Raw genomic sequence first — 27,848 nt, 5'->3', positions numbered from 1 at the left:
ATGTCTAAACTCAAGAATCTCAAGTGAAGTTAAAGCTAACTGTTACCATCAATGTTGGTCCTTTGGTGTATTTGTAATGGCTTCCAATGTGACACAGACATCCAAAAGGTTGTGATTCAGTTGGGGTAAGTAAAAGTTAGTAGTGTGTAGGTAACATCTGTGCAGCTCACTGATGTTTTGGAGCCCACAAGGGGTCAGCATTCAGCAACAACGGCAACAGTCTTCGTGTCTTCATGCATAAGCCATTAGCAACATCTAATCTACTGTCACGGTAACTGTCTCTTCAAGTTTGATGAATGAACTTTGTTTATGGAAATCAGAAATTGGTCTACACGGTCTTCACAGTTATGCAGATGTCACCTAAATGTGTTGCTAGTTTTACTTCTTCTCCTTAATGTTATCTTTCTTTCTTGTTGTTCACATGATCACATGTGACAGTAACTTTCTCTTTGCATCATGAAACCAAGATAAATTCTTTGCATGTGTCTTCAGCATTATTGGGTTTCTGCAGCTCCTGGTTTTCGTGTGTAATACGTTCCAGCACACAAGGAATCACCATGAACTGATTTCACAATATTTGTGGTCTCTTTATAAAGGGTGAATTATATAAAGGCAGTCACTGATCACCACTAGATGGTGTGATAGGGCAGCAGACTCCAGTATTTGCTCTGCATTGTGTTCTTCGCATCATATTCTAGAAAGGAAGAGAGAGAGAGAGAGAGAGAGAGATGAAAAGAGTTAGACTTCTAGGGTTTGTGGATCTTTCTGCTGGATGGCCTTGCCCTTTACAAAAACAGCAAATATCAGTGGGAGGGTGCATGGGGCTCTTCTCATCTCTACATAATACTGTGTTGGAACCACTGATGAGAGGGTCCCAACAACAGTGAGCTCCATAGCACTCGTGCTTTGTCTCTCTCCTCCTCTTCACCCTCTGAGTTAAGCTCGCTGCTCTCTATTGGATCATTGCTTTTTACACTTCAAGGATCCGTGCAGAACTGAAAGAAGTTTCTGCAGGAGGATTAAAACTTTGAAAATAACCGATGCTGGTTTCCTTCATCATCTGATGTTTATGAGACTTTTGGGTTTTTTTCTGGAATAATGCCTTTGTGCTGGAAGAGAAGCTCCTGGTTGCCAGTGGTGTTTGGGACTGCGCTGGTCGTTCTTACTGCTGGTAATGCTGGACCGAATCAGGACAGGAGGCAACCTCAGTCATCCTCGTGCTTTGGAGGCTTTGATCTCTACTTTGTTTTGGATAAGTGAGTGAACTGACAGACATTACCTGATTTTCTATCGATAACTGAGTTCATGATTTTTTTTAAAAATCTAGGAAGAAGCGTTTGTTGACGAAACAATTTGGTGTCTGTCTTTGTTTCTACCTCCACTAAAGTTTCTTCCTACCCTGAAAACTTAAGACAGTTCTCTAGCTAAACATTTTATGCATTGTTATGAAATCATACTTATGCACGAAGTTTAAAATGCATATTTACTTTATGCATAAAAGAATTGTGCTTTTTGTGTCCCCTGCAGCAATAAAATCATGGTTTTGCCAAGTGTTTTTATGATGTCATCATCCCATTTGGTATCATTATGAGTCTGGCGTCATGCAATGCAGGAAAATGGGTTAATGATGCAATGTTTTCATTATTGTGATTGTTGCTCCATTTAACTGTCAGCTGCAGTCACAGTGCTGTGTTTGGTGTACATACGTACCTCATTAGCCAGTGAAAAGCTTGTCTTGATAATTATGTTTCTTCATATTCTCAGATTTTCAAATTCTGTGTATCTTAGGGAGTCATTGTGATAAAGTTATTTGGACACAGGTCATGATTTAGAATCCATTTCCCTGTTTATCTAAGCTCAGTTTGAGTTATCTTTGTTTTTCATTCAGCAGTGCAGCAAAGACAGCTGTACAAATCTGCAAAGTGGCACGAACCTCCCACAATAATCTATCACAATTACAGTTGACAGTCTTTTGGAGGGGGCATGTCGTGGACTCTTTTCATTTTGCAGGTTTCTGCAGGCAGCACATGATACATTGATAAGTTAAACCTGAATTTTGATGCTCTGCAAATTTAGAATTTTCCCAACTAATCCTTTTAGGGTAATAACTAATAATATTTAAGGTAAATCAGCACATAGCCTCTCTAGAACCGATGCTTAAATTGCTCAGGGAGTTGCCTTTGGACTATAGCAGAGTACTTACCTTCTGACATTTGTATTTTTAAATCCTGGTTTCAAACGACTTGTTTTTATTATAATATCACCACATGCCAAACTTCTTGGCCAACTAGGCCAAGAAAAAAAAAGATCCAACTCATTAAACCACTCTTTTTTTATTTGGAGTTTTTAATTGGTGGATTTTTCTGTAGCTCCATTGTTTAGAGAGTCTCTACATGCAGAGGCAGAGAGAGATTTTCCAGTTGTCCTACAGTACTTCTCAGTGCCAAGTCCAGGCACATGCTGCTATTTCTTAGAGGAAAAATCAGGCACTTATGCAGGAGTGAGCAACTGTTTGCATTAGCCATGTTTCAAAGACACAGGTTTACAGGTGCACCCTGGCAGTATTTGTTGTCGGGCATTAGCTGTTCCTTTAAATTTCTGTCTCCTCTCCAGGTGGGACTTCACTTTGCCTCTTAGCTGCGATGTCCTCCACCTGCCCTCACTGTCTTCTCACAGTATCTGCCTGATCTCTCTTCTCCTCTTCTCTCTTTTCCCGATGTCTGCGCTGCCTTTCTCCACTTGGTCCAGATGTTCCAGTGTTTCAGCCTGTTGGCTCAGATGTTTGTGCTGGGACTTGTGTCATGGTGACAATGGAAAAATACGTGTGTTATGAAAACACAATTTCACTGAAAGCCGTGATAAAAATCAGCAGTGACACATTCAAAAGACATCTAGGCTCACAAAATGTCGGCGTTATCAGCCAAAAAAACTGTAGCTGTGTACTGATATTGATACAGATAATTGAATAATGAGATAACTATACAAAACAGCTTCTCTGCTAAATCATTTAATCCCTCCCTGATCTCCTGATTTTTATTTCCTGACAAAAAACAGAGTGGGATTTGACTAACTTTGCTGTGGCATTTGCTATGCAATCAAGAAAAACGTTAAGTAAAAACTGTGACAGTAAAGAGAGAACAAAGTTCAAGATGATTAAACAGAAACACTGATCAGCTGTTATTATGCAGCAGGGTTAACGAAGCCTTATTGTGAGTGTATTTTGATGACTGTAAGACTAAAGTAACTACAGGTGCACAAAGAGGATTTTAGAAATTTGAAGATCATTACTACTTCGTAGAGTAAGTTCACCAGGCTCTCCAAAGCATTTATTCTGCAGGCTCTTTCAAGTCAGCTGTTTTCTTTGTAAGCACTCCTTCCCCCCTGGGCACAGACACAAGGGCCCCCAATGTCAGGGGCGGTGGCTACAGAAAGAGACACAAATACAAACAGATGCACAGCTTCAAAAACATGACCGCAGTTACCCGAAAGAGACACAAACAACAGAAGACAGACCACGAACCATAATTCACAGTGACATACAAAGATTAAAACAGACATAAAGTTAATTTTTTATGGAGACAAAACAACATACAAAAGACTCAAAAGACATGGTGGTATAATTTCAGGTGCTTTGGGGTCTTTTTAAGACTTGGTCTTGCACCTGTCTGAAAGTGCTAGGGTTTTTTTTTTGTTTTAAATTATTGCCTTGGGCTACTGCCAGAGGAGAGGTCATGTAGTTTAGATGCACAGCTGCGATTTTAAATAACACATCATCATATTAATTTGATCTTTTTCTTGTCAGATCTGGGAGCGTGCAGCATCACTGGACTGAAATCTATCACTTTGTTGAAAATTTAGCTCAGAAGTTCATAAGGTAAAGAAATAAAAGTGTTGTAACAAGAATCTGTGGGAAAGTTTGTAACAAGAAATGATGACAGATGAATGTTTTCTCCTGTCTTTTCTCCAGCCCACAGTTGCGGATGTCCTTCATTGTGTTCTCTACTGAGGGACAGATCTTAATGAGGCTCACAGAAGACAGGTGGGTGCAGCTCCTCCTCCACAAAAACAAAAACTGGTCCTAATCCTTTAATTTTCTGCCATCCAGCTGAAAGGAATGAGCGTAATACCAGATCTGGACTGAGGTCACATACAGTTATGCGCTTATGATTTTTATGACCAAGAAGAGATTCCAGACAGATACTTTCCTTTGCTCTGCAGAGTCTGCATAAATACTTAATCATGTGGTGTTTGACACGATGCGGACAGTTTATGTATCCAATCTTTTAATGTTTCAGTGCTTCCTGTAGATCTTACTCTACAAAAGGCTCATTTCCTGTCTGTCTGTGCAAAAGTGTCTCAGGCCAACACACACCAATACCATTCCAGTTTATTCATCTGTTACACATTGCTTGCATTTTCTCAAAATGCTGCCCTTATGGAAGCTATTATCCTGTCGCCACGCCCTAAAGTATCTGGTTTTTATGCAAAACCATGTTCAGAAATGAATCTGACAAAATAAATATTTCAGTTAGATTAGATATTCCCTTGTCTTCTGCGTGTCCGCTCAGGGAACGCATTCGCAAAGGACTGGAGGAGCTTGAGTTGGTTCGACCAGGAGGAGACACTTTCATGCATCTGGGCATCATGAGGGTGAGTGGACCTTCAAGCTGGCACCTCCTGCTTCAGCTGCAGCACAGTCACCGCGCAGTTCAGAGCACTAGATGACTGAAATGTTAGAGACACAAGGAGTTCCCTCATTCCTTGCATTCTACTGGGCTTACGCGTGTTTAATTGATCTTTTCTTTTATTGTTCGCAGGCCAGTGAGCAGATATACCACGGAAACATAGAAGGTGTGTTTTATTCCTCCTTATAGTGCGCTGCAGATTTTTCAAGTGTAATTTTTACCAAAACCTGTGAATGGATGAAAGTTTTGTCTGTTTCTGTGCTTTACTGAACTCAAATGGATGTTGCCGACTTTAGGGACAGGAGGTCAAAGGGGTCACAAGATAATTAGAGTCTGAGCAAAAAAAACACTGTTATGTGATGCTCCCACATGAAATTGCCGTTTTTGTCCTTGTGTGTGTGTGTGTGTGCTTTAATGATGCTGTTACTGGTCCAGGCCTATAAACTAGTCACAATAAACAACTTGACAAAGAAGAACACAATTATTGCTGAGAGCTCAGGGGAAGAGGTAACCTTCAGTGTAAGCCTTTGAAAATTTATGCACACGTCGGAAAGAGCCAACAGTCGTGGCTTTAGTTATGGTTTACATTTGCTCGTTGACTTGAGGTCACCTTTAGGAGGCCTTTAGATGCATGTGATTTGATTTAGACTGAATGAGATATGCAATTACAACAATTAAGGTTTAGATCATGTAACTACAAACAGTGTTCTGTTAGCTCAGTCAAGGTGGGCGACGTTTTGGTAGCGCGTGCATGCGTTTGTGTCATTATGCCTGTAAACACGATAGCTTGGAAATTTTTGGATGAATTCTGATCAAACTTTGTGGGGATGTAGAGTGGGGTCATGTTAACGATACAACATACAGGCATATAGGGAATTATATATGGAGGATGCCAAATATCATGTTAGTTTGTATATCTGACTTTGTATATCTGAAGTATGTAGCTAGAGTATTTCATTTGCTAGGCCAGTAAAACTGCAGCAGGGGTGATTGTATTCTTTTTGCTCACAGGTTATCGCACTGCCAGTGTTATCATAGCTCTGACGGACGGAGAGTTACACGAAGATCTTTTCTTCTACGCTGAGAGGGAGGTGAGAGGAAAAAAATAGGTCACACGTGTTTCACAACCAGGTGAAATATGTAAACGATTAAACATATGTGGGACCAGATCAAACACTGCCATTCTGTACATCACCACTTTGATCCTCATCTTTTAGTCAGACAGCGGGGCCAGAGCCTTCCCCGGATTCATACATCAGAGCTCGCATTCGCATCTGCTCTGGCCTCTAATAATTCAACTGCTCCTCTGATCATTCAGACTTTGCAGGCGAAGGTGTGTGAAAGCCACAGGCTTTAATCAGCTTTTAGTTGCTTCAGACACATGTTGACATTGGGGATGGTGTTCCTGGAAATGTTCCTCCTGGAAGCTGTGGGAGGTCTTAGGTTGTTTCTCGATGTCAACACCAAAAACATATTAACTGGAAATTTGACTTATGTGTTCTGTCTGGTTTTGTGGCATCTGAGGGACGTTTCGAATGTTACATCATGCGTGATTAATATTATTAAGTGGAACTATGATGGTGCCTGGCTTCTTTTAAAGAGTTTTTCCAAGTGCCAGATAAAAACAAGCCTTTTTTGGGTTTGTTGTGGATGGTGTTGTGAAATGCAGAGGTGTAATTGAAGCCAGGTCTTCCTGTTTTTGCTGTAAATCTGTGTGTGTACTTGACAGGCCAACCGCTCCCGAAGTCTGGGTGCCTCGGTTTACTGCGTGGGGGTGAAGGACTTCAATGAGACACAGGTGTGTGTATGCTTTTAAGTTTTAGTCTGAACCTTACTGGCTTATGGCACCTGAACTTGAGAGAGAAATGGATAGCACTGCTGTAAAAATTTAAGCTCTGGAAATCCAAACCTTATTTTGAAAATCCTGAAACTAGCGTTTTTAAAGAGTTAAGTGCTTGACATCACATAAAGTCATAACTGTAAGTAATTTAAACCCCGTGTCACTGTCTCTGTTCATGGACAGCTGAAGCAAACATATTCAAGTGAGTTAAGTACTCCAGCAAAGACATGAAATATGTTTTAACTTATGCAGCTTTATCCAAAGGCTTGGTTTCCTAATCACTGCAACATGCCAAGTGAAGAGGACTTTCCCCCCGCCTCCTTTGTTTGTCGTTGAAGCTGTTTTATTTTAAGGAAGTTGTGTAATTTTGTTATGCCACTGGACAATGTCTGAATGGAAATCTTGGATGAACAAGTGTGCCACTTGTCTCTTTTGATTACAGTAATTTGTTTTCTCTCTAGCTGGCAAACATTGCTGATAGTAAAGACCACGTCTTCCCTGTAAATGATGGATTTGAGGCTCTGCAAGGAGTCATCGATTCAGTAAGCATTTCAGTTCTACATGTTTACATCAGACAGACGCTCGGCATCCGTGTGACGTGTTATGATCAGGACTTTCAGACACAGGAAAAGTCAACGGAGATCTTCTTGCTTTAATAGGCTTTATATAATCTCTCCCTTGACCTCCCCTTTAATCCATAAACATGTTGATCAAATATCAGGAAACGAGTCCTTCTGGACAGAGACAGAATTCCAGGAAAACCTGCTGTGACTTTCCTTCTTTTGATTAGTGTGACTGATAAACACAAAGTATGTCCTGTATCTCTTAAGATTGACCTCAGTGTTTTCCATTTGAATGCTAGGATGAAAAATTTGAATTAGTTTGCTGTGAATGTGCTGATGTCACTGGGATATGGGATTTGTTGAGCAGAAATAAGGGCCAGACAGCTGAATTACATCTGGAGCAGATTAATGGCAAGTTGAAAGCAGCTACTTCTCACTCATGTGAAAGGGGCAGTTGATCATGAATCGTCCTCTTGATGTTCAGGGTTAAAGAGAGTATGTTCCTGGAGAGCAACAAATATATATATATATAATACTCAGTGTTGGGAAGGTTACTTTTAAAATGTATTCCACTACAGATTACAGAATACATGCCCCAAAATGTATTTTGTAACGTATTCCGTTATGTTACTCAATGACAGTAACGTATTCTGAATACTTTGCATTACTTAATATATTATCATGCTTTTTACAACTACATGAATGTACTATTGCTGTGTGATTTATTACTATTGCTGGAGGTCCACGGCTCCGAACCGTAGTAAAGGGACCTCTGGCTAATACGTCGGGTTCCGTGTCGGGCTCATAGCTGAAACCTAGCTTTACTTTGTTGTCTGGGTCAAGTTTGAGACAGAGAGGCGTTGAAAGGCTGCTCCAACGGAACTTATTGTTTTGGAGGAAAACACCAACATGGTGTACAGTCGAGTCTTAATAGCTTACTTACAACTGGGCTCGTCAGGCACTCTATTTGGCTGCAGTGGTTATTATTATATTTACATGCTTCCAGCTCCTGTTTCTGCTCTATGACAACTCGTACTTTTCCACTCTCCTTTTTCTCCCTCCTTGCGCTCACAGACATATAACAGGAATGGCAGTCCATTCTCCCTGCAGCACGGACTACACTGCCCATGAGGCTACATTCTTTAGGGCTATGACTGTAGCATTCTGCCTATTAGCTTAGCACAACAACAACAACAACAACAAAAAGGGGCTCTCTCACCCAGGAAACACATAGTCGCAGAGAGAGCGCGCGTCACCCTTTAACCATGGCAACCATAATGCTGCGCCTGGAACATAGCTGTCAAACAAAACCCAAACAGTCCTGACCAATGTTCCCTCTAATTTTTCAGGTGTCTGAGCGAACACACAAACTCCCTGAGCGATCCCTTGGACCACTGTGAGCAACATTAGACGTGTCCACTGTGGTCACGCCAGAGTTTACATTTATGTTAGACTACTTTTAATTAACTGGTCTAGCCCATTTACAATGAAAATGTAAAAAAAAAATCTAGTCATTGACCTGTGTAGTATGTTAGCCTGTCAACGACGTTGATTAGCTGCGTATGTGCAAATGTGAATCGCATTATTGGCTGGACTATGGGATAAGGTGGCATCGTTCTAATCCCATATGGGAGCAGCCAGTCACTTACTGACTAACACTGCAAAACAGAATTGTTAAAGTATTCATTTTAATTTCAATTCAGGTTAGATTTTTTGTGCACAACGCAGATTTTCTGTGCGCAGAGACCGTGTCAGCAGTGCGCAATTGCGCACGTGTGCAGCTTAGAGGGAACATTGGTCCTGACCCGCGATATGAAACAGGAAAATACCGCTGTGTAATCCATTTATTTCAACAAAGTAACTGTATTCTAAATACCACCTTTTTAAACGGTAACTGTAACGGAATACAGTTACTCATATTTTGTATTTTAATTGCGTAACGGCAGTACATGTATTCCGTTACTCCCCAACACTGATAATACTGTACATCTGCAGGATGTAAATGGGAGTAAAAGTTTATTTAATAAGGACATAAAAGTGGACTTGGCTCAAAGTGGCCATTCAAAATGGAAAGAAATAGATGACCACGAGAGAAAGATGGACAGCAGGAAAACCACAGTGCTTATCTCAATGTGTCCCTCAGATCCTCAAGAAGTCCTGTATCGAGATCCTGGCAGCAGAACCATCCAGTATCTGTGCAGGAGGTAAAACTTTATTCTAGTTCACCTTCCTCAGGCCACTCATTATAATATTAGGATTTTCTTAAGATGGTGAATGAATTTGAGTATGCCGAAAAGTTGTTTCCTAGAGTGCATTTACCTTCTAGGATGGTATAGTTGTATCAGAAGCTTTCAAGCAGTCATCATGGGCATGGATATCATGAATCGAAATCTATCAGTTGAGAGCTTTTAATGAAGTCTTCTTTTTCCAGAGTGTAATAATTGTACGGCTTACGTCTTTAATGAATTTCAAAACAAAACAAGAATTGGGTGTTTGATTTTTTTCAGGGTCACAAATATGCATAAAGCCTCATTTACATACGCCAACACTAATATTTGATTAAATGTCCCAAAGTGTATCTGGCAAGACACTTTTGATAGCCATCAATGAGTTTCTGGAATAATTCTGGCTGGATATTTTACCACTCTTCTTGGCAGACTTGGTAGATTTCATTTAAATCTGTTGGTTTCCCGGCACACACCTGGTTCATAATTTTTCAATCGGGTTGACATCAGAACTTGGGGAAGGACATTCAAGAAGCTTAATGTTAGGGATATTTGTTTGGGATCATTGTCCTATTGGGGGAAAAAATGTGTCAAAGAATTTTGGAGGTAATCCTCCTTCATTTTACCATCTATTTTGTTCATCAGTACCACTGGCAGCAAACAGCCCCAGAGCATGATGCTACCACTACCATGCTTGACAGCTGGTTTAGTTGTCTTGAAAGTCTCACGTTTACAACTCCAAACATTTCTTGGTCAGCACCCTCTAAATCTATTGGCGATGTGAAACTCCCTTTACTGGGATAGTGAAAAAGGTTTTTGTCGTGTAGTTTCCAGTTCATTGAATTCTTGGATCTTCCTGAACGCCATTTTCCTCTCATCTGAGGGGAATCCACACTTGACCCTGTGTGGATTAGAGAAAATCCAACTTGCACACCCAGTTCTTGTTTTAAACTAATTTCCCCTGGAAAAAGAACTGTTGAAAGAAATTATTAAAAGCTCCAAATTTCCACGACATTCATGCTCAACACAAGTGTATGTAAACTGCTGCTTGGGATTACTTTGGACCAAAGAAGATGAAATAACTTCATTTATTTTCAATAATATTTTATAGATGAGGTGACATAATGTGTTTCTCTTCGCCTTGTCAGAGTCCTTCCAAGTGGTGGTGAGAGGAAGTGGATTCCTTCACGCCCGAAATGTTGACAAAGTGCTGTGCAGCTTTCGAATCAACGACACCCTAACTAAGAGTAAGTGAAGCATTGCTTATCAGGGTGTTACCCCTTATTCACTGCATGAGCTATTTTATTACCATATAACATCATATCTGATTATGCTGTTAAACTATGACAAAGACGGCTGGAAAACACAGATGAGTGTGTGAGACGTTGTGAAAGTCACCTAAATTACACCGGCCTGATTTTCCCAAAAGACAAACACTACGTGAGCCACACCGCTGGAGTCCTCGGTGATCAAACGAGCAGCCAGGTTTTATTTATGCATTTTTTTAAACACATGGTGTAATTTTACAGTCTGGAATCAAGGTAAAAATTAAAACAGGAGATTAAGGAGAACCTGTACCACACACAAAGGAAATATCTTTAAAGTGGCTTACAGTAACGCTTCCTACTTCACATGCCGCTGCAGCTGCATGAGGTGACGGTCTAATTACAAAGCATGACAATAACCAGCATTTACATAGAATGAAATGTGTGCTCCGCGGAAGTAAGACCACTGTGACCGTTTCTACTTTCATTGTTTTTACTGTTTAAATCTACAAATTCAATGAGATGATTTTCTGGAGCTTGGATTTGAATTCTAATTGTTTTTGCATGATATTATCTAACGTCCTGTAAAACTGATGACATGGAAGCAATTTGAGCAAAATTATCTCCTCATGTCAATCCCATTACGTGGAGGTTCCTCCTCCACATTCATTCACTCCTCTAGAACCTTTGCACACAGACTTCTGGACTTTGTTTACTTTACATCAGCAGTAAGCTTTAAATGAAAAATAATATTGTCACAGTTAGCTTTCAGAGAGACAAATGTATCATTTCTTGAGAAATAATTGCTCCTTCTGATTCCTGCTCTCAGCCCTCTGCTTACTTTGCAAGTCTGGAAAAGTGTATAAAAGGAAAGCAACAACATGCAACTACATGTGTGAAGCAGATGAATCCATGTTTGGGATTTTATCCCCAGGAAAAAGTAGCAGCAAGTATAGCCAGGCGTGCAGGGATTTGGCAGTTCCTGTCCTGAGCTATTCATTGTTTTTGTGACAGATGTTGTACTGGACAACTGTGGGAAGGGTGAAAGAAGAGACAAGAAGAAATTAACACGGTTAGATGAAACGATCCACACAAGTCCTGTGTCTGTTTGATAAACTTGAAGCTACAGCTAACCTGGACCTGTCGACATGTGACCAAATCCACTCAACAGCACTTTTAAAGCTGACAGTTTGAGCCATAGCATGACACTGAATAAATGTGGTTTATGTCACACCGTTGATATAATATAAGACATTAAGGTTCAAGGTTACTTTATTTATACCCGTAGGTAAATTTGCTGTACAGAAAAAATTATTGCATTTGGCATCCCCTCACAAAACACACATTAAACCCGACAAACACATATTTGATAATTTGACAAGTGATAAAAAAAACCCCAATATAAATAAGATCAAGATTAATTCAATAAAACAGTTTTTATTGAGTTCAGTGACAGCAGCAGGGACAGCTGTTTTATCTTTGACCCACACTTTGGGACTAGAAACCTCCATCCAGAGGAGAGAAGCTGAAATTCACCCCATAAATGATGGGAGCCATTATTAAAGATTTATAAAGCCATTCCTCTGTAGCTGTTTAGAGTACAGGGAAGCCAGACAGGGCCATGACTCACATATAAGACGACTGGAGTGTCTCACTATCTGATTCAGTGAGCTTTTCTCTGTGACAGAGGTCTAACCGAACCATGCCACCAAACAAAAAGATACAACAAACTCAATAAAAGAACGATTGTTCGGGCAATGTGGAAATGAGCAAATTTCCTAAGGCACTAAATGCGCTGGTGACCCTTTAATTAAAGTGACTCCATGCCCATTTTGTTGCTTCCTAAAATCAAGAACCATATCTTCTGTTTCAGATATGTTCAGTTGAAGTTAAGACTCCTCACGCCACTGAACAAAGTCATCAATAACTAGACTGTGTGTAGTTTCACCCTCTTTAAGTAAGCTGGCAATAACATCTGCGTATTTAATGATGGCCCTGTTTTCATATCTGCTCTGACACATGTTGTATAGAGAATGAATAATAAGCATGATAACAAACGCTCTTGGGGAGAACCTGTAGAGGAGAACAGTGGGTCAGACAGAACCCATTTATTCTCACTCTTTGTGACCTGTCAGCTAAATAGTCTAAAATCTAATCCACCAGGTTTTCCCCAACTTCAAACTGTTCTTAAAGTCTTTAGATTAAAACATTGGGGTGTAGTTTATTAAAAGCAGAGGAGAAATCAGTAAACAGAAGTCATACAAAAGTCCCTTTACTCTCTACATGTTTAGAAATCAGATTAAGTAGAGTCAATGGTGCATCCTGATAAGTTTTTTAAAGACTTTCATCACGACTGAGGTGAAGGCCTGAAGTCAGTCAGAACTTTCAGGCGACCAGCTTTAAGGACAGGAACAACGACAGCTTCTTTCCAAAGAGAGGGCACATGTTGCATTTGCAAGGATTTATTAAAAATAACCTGAAATAAAAGACTGAGTTCTCTAGCACAAGATTTAAATAGGCGGCTACTAATATTATCAGGACCGTGGCTTTTGTTAATAAGAGGTAGGAAGATTTTTGTTACCTGTGAGCAGTGTCAGTTTACTTGTTTCCTCTGGTTTACTATCTTTAAGCTAAGCCAATCTAGCCACCTCCTGGTTTAGAAGTATGAGCATCTTATTCCTGGCAAGAAGGGGATTTCCCCCCCAAGCTGAACAGAACCCTGTGAACTCTCACAGTGCAGGCTGGGAAAAAAGCACAAGTAACCATCTGCGCTTTTTTGCTTTTGCAACTGTAAGATTCTTCAGAACTCAGCTGTATTTAACCAGTGTCACCGAGTTTATAGTATGGTACAGAGGATGACTAACCTCTCAAAAATCAGCCATAATCTTAAGCAATAACTCCAAATAATTAAGTGGTTGAAGATGAACTTCAGTCATCTGTCTTCACCTCCCAGTTAAACATGACCTCTCTCTGAGCTTGGGGAGTAAACAGTCTTATAAACCTTTATGACACTGACTTCGAATGCCTGCCAGAATCCTTTTATCCACCACGGATTTAAATTGTGGAAAAATGTAAGTGCAGCAAATCGTGTTTCATCAGCTCTGAGCTGGACAAAGTTTGCACTTTGCTTTCACGCTGTAAGGCCACTCTGAGTGCAAGGTGGGTGCAGAGTTGAACTCTGACATCTGTCCCAGTTCGTGGCGGCGTGGAGCTGTTTTGGCCTTGCTGCCTCCCTCTCTCGCCTCTCTTCCTCTCCCTCCTCCATTGTGTTTTTTTAGAGAAGAGCAGCCGCTTGTGTTGATTTCCTCAGTTCTGGGGTATGCGCTCGCCTTGCCAGGATAAGCAGACAGGCTTGCGCGATGATGTTTGTTGGATCCGCTTTCCTGGACAGCCAGCTGGATGAGGAGAAGACCTATATTTTGCCAGAAAAACAAAAAGTGTGGTGAAATTGTTTGTATTGGCATTCGTGAGCAGGGTGCAGATGCCTTCAGATGGGAAAACAACAAAGTGCTTGTTTTGCAGATGCAGTCCTCTCTGATTGTTTGTCAATCAACTTACAGTGAAAGATGTGACATCATTCGACTTCTGTTAACAAATGCATAGTTTCCGCTCTTGTTGTCAAATATTTGTTGAATTAAATTTAAGTCTTGTCTAATCAGTCAATAAATTCATTTTACTGCAATCTGGCAAAGAGATGTCATAAGAAACGGTGATTTGAAGGTGAAAACATGTTTCAGGAGCTGCATGTGTCCTTGAACACTGCTCACAATTCCAGTCAGGAAAGTTTGGCTCATGCTTTTGCTGTTTTTCATGACCCTTTCCCCCTCCGCTTCTCTAGTGGTGAAGCCATTGGTTGTGGAAGATACATATCTACTCTGCCCTGCCCCAGTGCTTGAAGAGGAGGGGATGTAAGTCGTATAATTTACTTAAATAAATGTGAGGTTTCAAATGAAACCCTCTGCTCTGCTTTTCAAGGTTAAAACGGGGCTGAGATATTTTTCTTTTTCTTTGCCAGGGCAGCAAATCTTTATGTCAGCATGAACGAGGGTCTCAGTTTCATCTCTAGCTCGGTCACAATTACCACCGTGAGCTGTGTGAGTACAATAAGATATAGGGGCATTTGGCCTTTAGCGGGGGCTTGGAGCAGCACAGAGTGTGGAGCTACAGACGGAACACAAAAGTGGTTTACATCCAGCGCTCTTTGTGTTCAGACAGCCTATGCTGACGTGTCTGTCTCTTTTACAGTCTGATGGGACCATCCTGGCCGTAGCTCTGCTCATCCTGATGCTGCTCCTGGTCTTGGCTCTCCTCTGGTGGTTCTGGCCTCTGTGCTGCACTGTGGTCAGTTCCCTGCAACGAAGACATGAACTCGTGCTGCTTTACAGATTGCTCTCAGCCTGCTCCTTACATTTTACATGGCTACAAAGAGTATGGGGGCTGTAGCCGAGCCATTTACGTCCTAATTGATACCACAGACAATATAGTGAAGCCTGGAGTCTGTGTATCAGTATTCCTCCTTTGGATCCTTGCATCTTGCAAAAAAAGAAAAAAAAGAAAAAAAGTGATACAAATTAAAACTAATATTTGATTCATTTCTTTTTAATTAATCCAAAGGTTCAAAAAACACTCAATTTTCCCAAAAAATTTAATTTTTTATGATTTAGGCTGTAAAGAGTTAATTTTTACTGGACTTTAAAAAACACTCTGTTCCTGAGGGATCTTTGTTGCTGAAGTTAGTCCACAACCAGTAAATAGTCTCGGCCATCAGGTGAACATGCGTTTAAGCAATTATACCTCTCCTAAAATTATTTGCGTTTCCAGAGGTTACTGCAGGTAACCTCCAAGTCAGTATATTCACTTAAAGAGATCTAACTTGTAGCAGATTTTTCTACCATTTATGGCTTTACTTGATTTGTTGCCAGTGGTGTGGAAACAAAAGCGTCTATAGCCTGAATGTTTTGGTTGATATCTTTGTCACTATGAAGTTTTTAAGTAGCGGGATAACTGATTCCAAGTAAAGAGTTTCTTTTTTTTTTTTTATGTACTTATGCAAAAGCCATCTGCTCAGGACTCGGTGAAAACATGTTTGTGGGATTATTTAGCATCAAGGTATTTCAGCAAACTCACTTGCTACCACATGCCCTCTGTACAAATCCGTACATCTCCTTTCAAATCGTCACGGGCATGGTGTCTCTTCAAAATGCACTGCAGTGTTTCCACTGGAGCTGGAAACAGGAAAGCTGAGCCCTGCCAGAGAGAGATGTCAGCTTTTACAACACAGCTTTCTCTCCCTTCACTCTTTTTCTGTCCATGTCAATTCGCTTGCAAGTTGAAGTTCGTGCAGCAAGTGTGTTTGGGAAAAAACGACACTAGGTTACCAAGGGGAGTCTTTTTTTTCTTCTTCTTTTTGTTCCAGGATTTGGAAAAGAGTGCAGGAAAAAAAATCACAAATAAGAATCAGAGTGACTTAATTTGCCAAATGCATTTAGTGGAGATGAATCTGTCTTTATTACACCTGTGAAAAAACCCTGACGGCTCATGCAGTGAGGAAAAAGTTTATATGGGGATAGCAGCGGTGTACATTGTTGTGCATTCATCCAAGTTTTGAGTTGCATAACATCGAAGTAGATGGATAAATTGTTTTTCTTTCCCTATTTATGTGATACTAACTAACGTATAAATACTATAAAAGTTATCCATAAAACTAAAAAGGCATAATGTGGCATTTATGAGGTTGTTACTCTTCTCTTGCTTTAACCAGCAACCTCAAGGCAAAAAAAATCTGGATAGCAGATTTCTAGGTCAGCGCCTTGCTCTTGTAAGTCGTAGAGACTAAGAGGGAAAACATTTCTCAGTCATTTGCTGTTGTGTAGCCACGTCACTGTGCATAAAGCGCGCATTGTTCTGACACGCAAAAAGCATTTTCAAACATGTCTCTGCGACTTCTGTCATCTCCTGATGTTAAACAATGCTCTCCATCTTTTTCTTCCCATTCACTCTGCTTTTTCTTCCCCTCTTTTATTTCGCCCACAGATCATCCACGAACCACCACCACCGCCAGCTGTGGAGGATAGTTCGGTAGGAGCTTCACAATCTCCGCCTCTTATCTGTTTTGTCAAGACTGAAAAAGAGTGCTTGTGATTTAAGACTTCGACAGCTGCCAGCGTTTAGCTTATGTAATTGTTAGAGTGACAGCGTAAACCTCAATGACCACACGGCGTCACTGACTTTCCAGCTTTAAACTTTCAACACTCGTTTTCTGATTCATTTGACGAGAGTTAACGCCCTCTCAGAACAACGGCATCGTGACTTTTACAGCACCCCACCACACACACGCACACACACACACCATTTCTGCTGTTTGTAAGAGCACTGCTGTTGTGTCCAAGACTTTAATTTATGCCTTTAAAAAATTATAACCATTTGGACCTGCAGTAAGAAGTTTAAAAACTCAATAATAATAACTCAATAACTCAAAAACATAATTTCAATTTAGTTTTAAGATCAAACCGCAAGTCCAAATGACTCGATTCAATACAGTTTAACGGTCCTCAAACACGCTGCTGCAGCTGTGGGACGTATCAGGCTGCATCTGTTTGCACAAAATTAAACAGAAAATTAGGTTTAACTGCTGAATTTAAATGCCAGTGACATCCACGGCCTCAAAGACTGCTTTTATTACGGTCTCCTCTGTGCGACATCCTGGTAGGATACGAGACAGACAGGGTGTATTAAAGAGCTGAAACATCACAAGTTTGGCTAGTGGGCTTTTTCATTTCCTTTGATCAGACAAACTAGAGCAATGGGGACATAATGACAGCTCAGGGATAGGAAGGACAGAGAGAGAGGGGCATTCATTCCAGTTTGCCTGGTAACAAATAAGAGAGCAGTTGTGTGCAAAAGTCTTGTGCCACTCCTCTTTCTTTATATTTTGCTTCCAAGAGGGGCTATTTTGTCATAGTTTTCTTGAGCAATAGTTCTCCAGGCTTTCTTTGGAAATTGGCAGGGAACCATTTTTTAAACTGTATCTTTTGGCACTTTGTTACAACAGCCTGTGGCAAAAACACAGAAATATTCCTGTTTCATAAAACATGCCAAAGATAATACAGTGTTACAGGCATAAAATAGTATTTTTCATGAACAAGAGGATTCAAAAAGAGTTACACTTGGTATATCTCTGCATGTTGTGCAGTGTGTCCTTGAAAAATTTGAGGAAACTGGACACGAAAGGGACATCTGCAGCAGATGGGCAGTATCTGGAAATGTCCTCAAGAAATAGGGAAAAAGACCTGACACAGGATCCGAGAGATGCATCTGGCACATCAGTCGATCCGTCTACTGTTCACTGAAGCGCCATCAGAATTCATCTCAGTGAAAGGGTGGCAGTCGAGAGTGAGGAATCCAAATTTGTTCAAATTATCGTCAGTGCTTATGAAGTGAGTGAGTGCCTACAGCATCTGTAAAACACGTGGAAGCTCTGTCATGGTTTGGTGATGCATTTCAGCCAGTGGCGCTGGGCAGCTTGTCAAAACTGATGGAAATACAAACACAAAAAAAAAAACAACCATCAGATTTTGATCCACTGTGCCATATCATCTAGAAAGCATCAAATTGGCAGCAGCTTCATTTTTCATCATGACAATGACCCCAAACACACTGCCAATGCAGTAAAAGTGTACCTGGATAGAAAAAACACACAATGGAACACGATCAGTCATCGGTTCCACATTATTGAAGCAGAGTGGGATCTTCTTGACAGAGAATGGAACAAAAGGCAGGAAAGCTTATTTAAGACACTTCAGGCTGTGTTGAAGAATAAAGGCGATCATACCAAATATTGACTTTTAAGCTTGTTAGAACTGTCAAAACTCTTTTTTTGCCTTATATACTGGATTTCCATGCATGTGAGTTAGCAGATGTTTAAATAAATTGCTCCTCCTATTTCGCTTTTTCCTAGAAATGTGTGAAGAAATAAGGGGCGGGCCAGGACCTTTTGCACAGTACTGAATGTTTACTGCCTCTTAGTTCAAGCTAAGGGGTGATAAACATTGGTGAAATGGTTAAACAACAAATACATTTAAAAAAAACATTTCCTGTTGCTCTCCCACAGGATGATGAGGACTTTGAAGCCCCCAAGAAGAAATGGCCGACTGTTGATGCCTCCTACTATGGAGGAAGAGGCGTAGGGGGGATCAAAAGGATGGAGGTTCGCTGGGGTGAGAAAGGCTCCACTGAAGAAGGAGCAAAGCTGGAGAAGGCCAAAAATGCCAAAGTGAAGATGCCTGACCAGGAGTATGTGTCACCACCCCCTCGGGTTCTTAACAATGGCATGCAGAAACCGCCGGCGCCACGCAACTGGTACTCACCCATTAAGGTAGGGGGGGGGGTATATATATATGATTACTCATTAGGAACTACTGAGAAACTCAGTATGATGCTTCACTAAGGGAACACAAACAGTAGGCAATGGTGAAGATTATTTCACCATTGCTTACTGATTACTGAAAACCATTGCCCCAGATGGTTTTCAGTAATCAATATCTAAGACTACATTTGTAAATTAAAGCTTTGATGCTGTGTAAAATGTAAATATGAAACAAAATCTCATCTAACAGTATTTTATTCACGACAGAACATAGTTGAATTTTTCGTTTCATGATGCTCCAAATGTTTTTAAATTGGTGGAAAGATCTGGTCTGCAGGCGGACTAATTCAGAACCCAGACTCTTCATCTATGATGCCACGCTTTTCTAATAGACGTATGGAGTTTGGGATTATAGTGATATATGGAAGATCTTCTCTGAAAAACACTTTATCTGGATGGGAGTGTATGTAAAACATGTACAGGCCTTTCTGCATTGTTGGTGCCTTTCCAAATGTATGTTCCTAATACCACAGGCACCAGTGCAACTCTATATCATCAGAGATGCAGGCTTTTGAACTCAACGCTGATAACAAACTGGACCCCTCTCCTCTTTAGTTCGAAGGACACGGAGTGCATGTTTTCCAAAAATAATTTGACCACAGAACAGTTTTCCGCTTTCACTTTTTTTTTTTAAAAGATGTGTTTCTGCCATCAAATTCAAAACGAGCTAATATTAAAAAAAAATAAATAAAAATAGTAAAATGTCTCACTTTAAACATTAATACGTTTTCAGCACCCGAACATTTTTGGAACGGAGTTTTACAATAATGTCCTGAGTCAGACGTGATCATGGAAGTACTGAGGAACAGCTTATCACTGTTGTCCTGAATCATTCCTCACAAGTGTTACCTAAACAACTTAAAGCAAACAGGATATGAGTTTTAACTGAGCCACATAAAAATGAGTAAATACTGGAGAATTTGAGAGTTATTAGTTTAAAAAGTATTTGAAGTGTGGGAATCATGGTTTTTAACAGCTCTGCTGGGGCGCATACTACATATAACACAGCATCTGTCACAGATTACTTCATGCTAATCTGGCTGAGGATATGTTAGTACGAGTATGGTGTTTTGGTGAAAATAGCCCGAGATGTGTTCGGGTATTAAAGCTTAGGTGACAATTGGCACACGGCTCCATTCCTCCAGGACCAGCGTGGGGTTAAAGGAGTCTTTCTGAAGTCTTCCCAGTCAGCAGGGGATTGCTAATAGAAACCAGACTTCTGTTGGACTGACCTCCAGAGAGAAAGGCTCCACAGCCAGGAGTTTTTGTGAGCAAAAACAGCTGCATTTTTTCTGCTCTTATCCTCAAAGTATTTGCTGTGTCTGAAAAGTATGAAGAGCCAACTTACAGTGGACTGAAACCATTTCACTGTGTCGCTTTGAGATAAATTGATGAATTAAACGATACATTAAACTGCAGCTGAAGTCACTTGTGTGAAAAAGAAGACAAAAAAAAAAAAAAAAACAAGGGTTGGAAGCAGAAACCAATGTTTTGTAGGATTTTACATTCTCTTAAACATTTTGGTCTCTTCTCTGTTTCCACAGAGCAAACTGGATGCATTGTGGGTGCTTTTAAGAAAAGGCTACGACCGTGTGTCTGTAATGAGACCTCATCCAGGTGACAAGGTAAGAGCAACACCAACCCTGCACTGGCATGCACTGAGCGTGCATTGTAAATCGTTCTGCATTTCACGGGCTGACGTCAGGCTTGGCTGTGCATTAACTTCTGGCAAATGAAAATTAGCAATTGAAACGATTGTATGTGAAAATGTTGAGAAAATGGACCAGCTGTAAGCAATGAAGTGTGCACAGCGAGACTCATGGGAAAAGTTGCAGTGGGATTGGATTTAGACTGCTACAGTACGCAGCAATGTAAAAGCGTCTGGTGAAGTCATTATGAAAAAACAAAATGAAATTCCTCAAAGACCAGCTGCAGTGGGGGTGACAGTGCAGTGACCGCTGCAGCTGGAAGCTAACATGAAGTCAGAGACAGTAGAGTCTGTATGCGGTGAAAAACGGGAATTATGTGTCTAAAAATGTCACCGCAAGCGTTTATGTAATGATTCACATTTCTCTGGGTCAGAGTGTTGATCTAAAACCATTACCCTCACAGGGTGAAAAGACATTTCTGGCACATTTAAACAATCATTTTTTACATTTTCTAGAATTTTCTCTGTAACTACTGTAACTCCTAAGTGTTTTGAGTAAATCTAAAGTACACTGAGCTAGTTTCAGATTTGACTCAATAACAACCCAGACAGGATTTGCTGCTAGAAGACAGGCCTTTAAATGCCATTCCAGGGAGGAGCTGCTCCTATTGTTTGCACAGAGCTGTATAAGGTGACACACAGCCGTGTTGAAACATAAAGGAGAATTTTGAAGATGAGAGTAGGAAGCAATATTAGTAGCCCACCTTTCTTTTATTTTAAACTTCTAGTGAGAATACCAGTTACTCCCAGTTACTACAGTTAATACCAGTTATGCATGCTTTTAAACCCATGTTTTTGTAATGTTATGCATATGCATATTATAAACTCAACAGCCATTTTGTTAAGTACAGCTGCTCAGCTGTTTATTAATTCACATATCTAATCAGTCAGTCATGCAGCAACTGATTTAGGCATGCAGACATGGTGATCTACTCAAAACCATCAGAATTGCCCGAAAAAGAATAAAATACCCAGTGAGCAGCAGTTCTCTGCGGAAAATGAAAACGCCTTGTTGATGTCAGAGGAGAACTCCCAGACTGATAGGAAGGCAACAATAACTCAGCTAACCATTTGTTATAACAAAGGTATGCAGAAGAGCATCTCTGGAAGCACAGCACACATATCTTAAAACAGATTTAGTTTATAGCAGCTGAAGACCACAGCAGCAGCAGCCGGTGCCATCCCTGTAAGCTGAGAATAAGAATCTAAGGCCACAATTCACATGTTGTCTCAGTTTTTGCAGGGACATTTAAATCGCATGTACTGAATTCTGCATAAACATCATGAAAGCCTCGATCCATCCAGTCCTGTATGAATGATTCTGGTGGAACTCTGGTGATGTAATAGTACCGGGGATATTTTCTTGGAGCATTTTCGGACCAGAGCGTACCCATCATCTGACAGCAGGATAACACGACACATCACAAACCTCAAATGATCTCAAAATGACTTCTTAAACATAATGAGTTCATGAAACTCCAGTGGCCTTAACAATTAGCAGATCTCAATCAAATAGAGCATCTTTGGAATGTGGTGAAACAGGAGATTCACATTAATCTGCAGCAACTGTGTGATATTGTCATGGTAATGTGGACTAAAATCTCTGAGGAGTGCTTCCAGCACCTTGCTGAATCTATGCCATGTAGAATTAAAGCAGTTCTAAAGGCAAACAGCAGACCAACCAGTTACTAACAAGTTCAGCAAAGCTCACCAGTATAGTCCATAGTTCATTTTTTGGCAGCTATAATGTAATTTTTTACTTTGATGCAAAAATCCTAATGTTGATACTTTATGCAGTTACAATAGAAATATAATTGTTTGGCATGAATAAGCCTCTGGAATTTTCAGACTGATGTGTTATTATACGGTCAGGTTTCTTCATCTTCATCAGTGCAGTTATGCAGCATTTCCTTAAAGAGATACACTGACAGTCCAGCAAGACCCTCATTTCATGCTGAGGAGGATGGGAAATTACATCTCAAGGCAAACTTATCAGGATTCATACTTTAAACTATTTCTTAGCCTCCTTTGCTGTATTTTTTGTCTTGAAGTGAGCCAGATGTTTTTAGAGGGTAAAAGGTCTGGTATGTAGGTGAGCCACTTTAGCAATCAGGCTTGTTTTCTACAGTCATGGTGTTGTAATACATGCAAAATGCAGTTTGGCACTGTTCTGATAAAATAATCAAGGCGTTTCCTGATTAAAAACAAACAAACAAGAAATAAGTGTTCTTTTTTCTTTGCATGATAGAGTTTTAACTTGTAATTGTGGATGCAACGAGCCTGAGCAGCCGATTTCACCCTGTTTTACTTCAGCCTCAGCCTGTCTGCGATGCTCTTTTGTGCCCGAGAGGCATTTTATAATAAGCTTTCAAGCTTATTCTAAAATATTATACAGGATATTTAGAACTAACTAGGCAGCTCATTCTCTTGACAGTACTTTTTGCATTATGCAGTTTATGGACGTTTTAACCAGCACTCAGCTCACTGAGAAACAAAGTGTCGAAGTGTGTCTTCCTCACTATAAAAGCTTTTCATTAGCTTACTGGAAAAGAAAAATACTTGTTTGTACTTTCTGAGCAGTGAACACTTTCTGAGCAGAAAGCTTGTTCTGATTGCAATTAGGAGTCTATTTTAAAAGCCTTTTTATAAATGAGTGCAGCAGCGGGGAGGAGAAAGCCAGCTGATCCAGTTGTTGCTGGAGAAAAACCCTGTTACGTGTCGCTTTTGTGAGCCTTAAAGACTGGGGTCTTTTCAGCAATTAAAAATAAAATCAGAGGACGTAACACAGCAGGTTACTGGGCTACTGAACCATCACACAGTGACTGACTGTGAATGTAGATACAAGTATGATACAGTCCGGGAGCCCAAGAGACATAAGGATCTATGATATTCAGTATAAGATGAACTGTACAACATGCAGCATTTGGCCTATTTCTTTTCCCCCAACAGTCATTTCTCCTCAGTGTTAAATAAGAGACACATTCCTTATCAGCCTATTGCAACTCCTGGGTCGACTGAGTGCAGCTGCTCCAGGGGTGTAACTTGTTTCTGGAGTATGATGATGATGATGTATATCTCCCTTTAATGACCTCACTTCATTTTGAATGGGCGTAAATGATGGCAGGTCAAGTTGTCCAATGAAATAGGTGCATAGCTTCTCAAAATTTAAGCTGGGACTGAGAATTACAGCACATTTTTTAAGGTCTGCTGACATTAAAATACACATTATGTAGCTGTGTACTGACAACAGGAAAAGGCTTTTGTGAGAGTGAGTTCATTCAGTTGTCAAAGCAGGAAAGTGTGTGTTTTGTCAAAGAAAGTTCAGAAAAGTGGAGACATTGGTTCTTCACCCTTCAAATTCTGAAGTTATTGTTTGATCAAATGAAAAAAAAGAGCAGCAGATAAATTTAAAAAATGTCATAGATCCTATGTTTTTAGTTAGTACTAACGTTCTCAAACTTAGAATTAATTAATTAAAAATATAGGAGCTGGCACCACTTTGTGGAAGCTACTGTGTTGCCCCACTTTCTTGAATGCAATGGCTGAGATGGATATAAGACTATTTTCCCAAAATATGTTGCACCCGAAATGTGAATTCTTACCTATGTTTTATCATCTAAGAAGGGGTACTCCTCAACAAACAAGCCAGAATGCAAAAGAAAAGAGAAAACTCTTCCTCTAACTCTTCCAGGGTAATCTCCTGAACTGAAGATGTGGCTCTAACACATAAAAATGTGCATAAACATCCTTATTTATTCCAGATATTGTCACAATTACTTATTTTCAGCAGATTTGAAATGTGACTCTCCTGTGTCCAGATACTGAGCTAGCTAAACAAAAACAGCAGCTGGTTATAAATGTGGTTACCACCAACAAGCCTATGAGTGTCCTTGAAGCAAACATGAATCTTACTTTCTCTGTGACAAGAAGTTTGATTCTCACATCATATGAGAGTTTATTTGCTACGTGCCAGAGTCACACAATGTTAGATCTACTTCAAAGATAGTTTCACTAATGCCAGCTAACAGAGGCTAACAGTAGCTAACAGAGGCTAACAGTAGCATTTACCAACAGACAAGGTAAGGATATCCTCAACAACTCAGTATCAGTGTCACTGGTCAAAAGTGAGCTTCAACAACAGACCGACTCATATCTGACTACTTTCAGAAAGTTTTACAGCCTCATCCAGAGTAAATAGATGTAGATATTTTTCACTCTGCATATTGAAAGCCGAGATAAACAGTAGACTGACAGATTGCAAAATATGTTCATGCAGATCTGATCTGCTTTTTAGCCACGATTTATTGCACAAAGTTGATATTATTCAAATAGTATGTTAAAATATAGTACTTGCACTTTATGGCAGTAGTTTATGAATGTATGAAATTTTGCTTTGGCTCTTAGAAAATGCAAATATCATCTTATTGTTCTGAAATGTCGTATTAGACTTCAAGCTAGCTGCTGAGACAATAAAATCATTAATAAAGTTTTTATAGTGAATATACGCTAAGTAAGCAGTAGGGTCAACACAGTGAGATTTTTTTTTATGCAACCTTAGAGGTCACACCTTGTTGGATCATCAAAAGAAAGCAGGTTTAGGCAAATGTTTTATGAGCCTCACTTTTCAAACCCATAGGCTAAATCCATCTTCTATATACAGGCTGTGATGTGAGCCAGACCTTTTCCTTTCTGTCATTTAGACTCAATGTCTGAATTTTCATTGTGAATTTTTGCCTTGGATTGAACAATTAATGGAAAAAAATTTAACGTTTGCCACTTTGCTAACAAAATCTGAACTCTGTTTAATTTTATAGGGCAGATGCATGAACTTCACCCGTGTAAAATCCCCCCCTAGCTACCCACACTTCAACAATCACCCATCTCCCATCTACAACCCGCCTGGCAGGAATCCACCTCCACCGCAGGGCACCCTACCACCGACTCCCAGCGCGCCACCCTTCTCCTCGCTGCCTCCAACCCCTCCACCCATTTCCACCCCTCCCCCTTACACACCACCTCCCAACCGGGCTCTTCCTCCAACCACCTTGCACATACCCGCCCCACCGGCGCTCTCACCCACGCCTCCGCCCTGCGCTAGCCCAACCGGCTTGCTGCCACCTCTTCCCCAGGGACCCCCTCCTGGACGAGCCCCTCCACCTGCCCGCCCTCCGCCTCGCCCTGGCCTGTAGAAGTCTGGTGGGAGACAGGAGGTGGTCACACAAGACTGAAAAACATAATCCAGAGTTCCACCAGCACATAGCCATCTTTGATTGTAACTACGAGTGAGGTGCAACAAGGTGCCAACCTCAGCAGGCTGTAGCCTTTCAGACTTGTGACGAGGAGGAGCGAGAACTTGTTTTCAGCTATTTGTCTACTTTTGTACACATCTAGCCCAACAGTGCAATTGCTTGGATGCTTGAATTACATAGACATTCCCTATAAATGAGATCACGCAGGCCGGCTCAAAAACATTTGACTGAAGACTGTATGAATTCTGACCGAGCAGAGGATCAACAGCTTGTACTAACAGCTTTATACACAGGCCCTAGAGAAGGAGTACAGTTGTCTTCTGAATGGCCATGTCACTAAAATAAATGCCACTGTAAAGTTCCTGTTTTATATAAGAGAAAAGAAAAACACTCATCCTGCAAATGTTCCACATACAGCAGAGTAAGGATGATGCAGAGGCATCTGAAAACAATCCTTTTTTTAAATCCTTGAATGTTTGCATGCAAAAGTGCTCGAATCATCGTTTGTAGTTTTTTAACATTTGTACTTGTTTTTATACATTTGTAAATACTTTCATTTTTTACTTTGTACTTGTGTAGACCACACTCTTCATTTTGGGGAAAGAAAGACAATCATCGGTGATGACGGCATGGACAGTAAGTGTACTGAAACAGCAATGCAATGTATCTGAACTTCCAGTGTTCAACTCCTGACTCGCAAACTATTTTCATCCAACCTAATGTGAGCCATGTCTGGCCCGTTTTCTGTGCTCATTGGTGTAAACAGTAAATTTGGCTTTACCAGATGTATGGCTGGAACTGACCTGACCAAGATGACTGTAATTACAGCTGTAGGTAAGCGCTGCATAGGATCTGTCTGTTAAGATGAGGGTAACTCTGGGAATCAGGGAAAAGCTTTGCACATCGTCTTACTCGTCCACCTACGGCTTCAAAAAAAGTTGTACATTATTAATGCAAATAAGCGTGCTCAGTTATATGTGTGCTGTACATTGATGAGTCAGTAAACAATCTTGTTTTACTTTTTTTGCAGAAAGTCTTTAATTCCTCTGAGAATAAAATACGATGGAAGCCATTTCGTGGATGTTGATATGAAGCTTTTACTCTCATCACGTCACGGTTAGCAATCCCGTCAGTACTGTACAGTAAACACAGACTGGTGTGTGATTCATTTAAAAAGCAAGGAAGCAGTTTAGCTACATAAAATCTGACTCCGTCTTCTTATTCTTTTCTTCAGATGCTAATTTGAAAAACATTCTGTTTTACTTCCGGGCAGCAAAAGCAGCAACTGATCCACATGTTTACTGTGTATGCTTTCATCAAGAGTCTGTAAAGCCTTTAATGCATTTAGCTGGATATTCCCTCAAGTCACTTTTTATCCACAGGGCTCCTTTAAACAATATTCTGTACCTCCCAAACTAAATGTACAGCTGTTCTGTTCTCATTTACCTACTGACATTACCACTGCGTGAATGTCTGCAGGCCCTTACTCATTCCTTGTGACAGAAAAACAGAGAAGAGAATACTTCATGTGCAGCAAACTCATTCAAGATGTTAATATATTGCATTATGTTACAACACGAATAGGGGAGCCATCATGGAAAATATTTGAAACAATCTAATCCTCAGGAAATATGCATGGGCTGCAGAAATGAAAAAGCCTGTCGAGGGTGATGACATCATGATGATCTGGGAATAACAAAGAGGACAGAATCAAATCAAAGGGCAGATTTTATAGTAGAATTTCGGGCAAATTTTAAACTTTGTTGCTGTTGCTAACCTCTGTTTCTAAAGTAAATCACATAAACTCATTGGCCACTTTGTTAGGTACACCTGTTCAACTGCTCGTTAACACAAATATCTAATCAGGCGTTCACATAGCAGCAACTCT

At 40.4% G+C, this 27,848-nt stretch overlaps 1 protein-coding gene across 1 annotated transcript; it reads left to right on the top strand.

Moving 5' to 3' along the window:
* Positions 1-734: 734 nt before the first annotated feature.
* On the top strand, positions 735-27,032 carry antxr1a (ANTXR cell adhesion molecule 1a). Its single transcript, XM_026188480.2, has 17 exons — positions 735-1,256; positions 3,803-3,874; positions 3,968-4,039; positions 4,569-4,650; positions 4,818-4,851; positions 5,697-5,776; positions 6,415-6,483; positions 6,987-7,067; positions 9,232-9,292; positions 10,462-10,560; positions 14,417-14,486; positions 14,594-14,672; positions 14,824-14,919; positions 16,612-16,656; positions 18,689-18,952; positions 20,548-20,628; positions 25,526-27,032. Exons 1-17 carry the CDS (start codon positions 1,099-1,101, stop codon positions 25,898-25,900), a joined length of 1,818 nt encoding a protein of 605 aa, XP_026044265.1. The 5' UTR covers positions 735-1,098; the 3' UTR covers positions 25,901-27,032.
* Positions 27,033-27,848: the final 816 nt, after the last annotated feature.

The sequence above is a fragment of the Astatotilapia calliptera genome, chromosome 12 (genome assembly GCF_964374335.1).
Source record: "Astatotilapia calliptera chromosome 12, fAstCal68.1, whole genome shotgun sequence".
Lineage (NCBI taxonomy): Eukaryota > Metazoa > Chordata > Actinopteri > Cichliformes > Cichlidae > Astatotilapia > Astatotilapia calliptera.
Note: the sequence above shows the minus strand (reverse complement) of the source record. Positions and strands in the feature narration are given on the sequence as shown.

Coding starts and splice junctions, on each gene's coding strand:
- antxr1a (XM_026188480.2), top strand. CDS start 1,099: ATGCCTTTGTGCTGGAAGAGAAGCTCCTGGTTGCCAGTGGTGTTTGGG. Junction 10,561..14,416: donor CAACGACACCCTAACTAAGA/GTAAGTGAAGCA, acceptor CCGCTTCTCTAG/TGGTGAAGCCATTGGTTGTG. Junction 14,487..14,593: donor GTGCTTGAAGAGGAGGGGAT/GTAAGTCGTATA, acceptor TTTCTTTGCCAG/GGCAGCAAATCTTTATGTCA.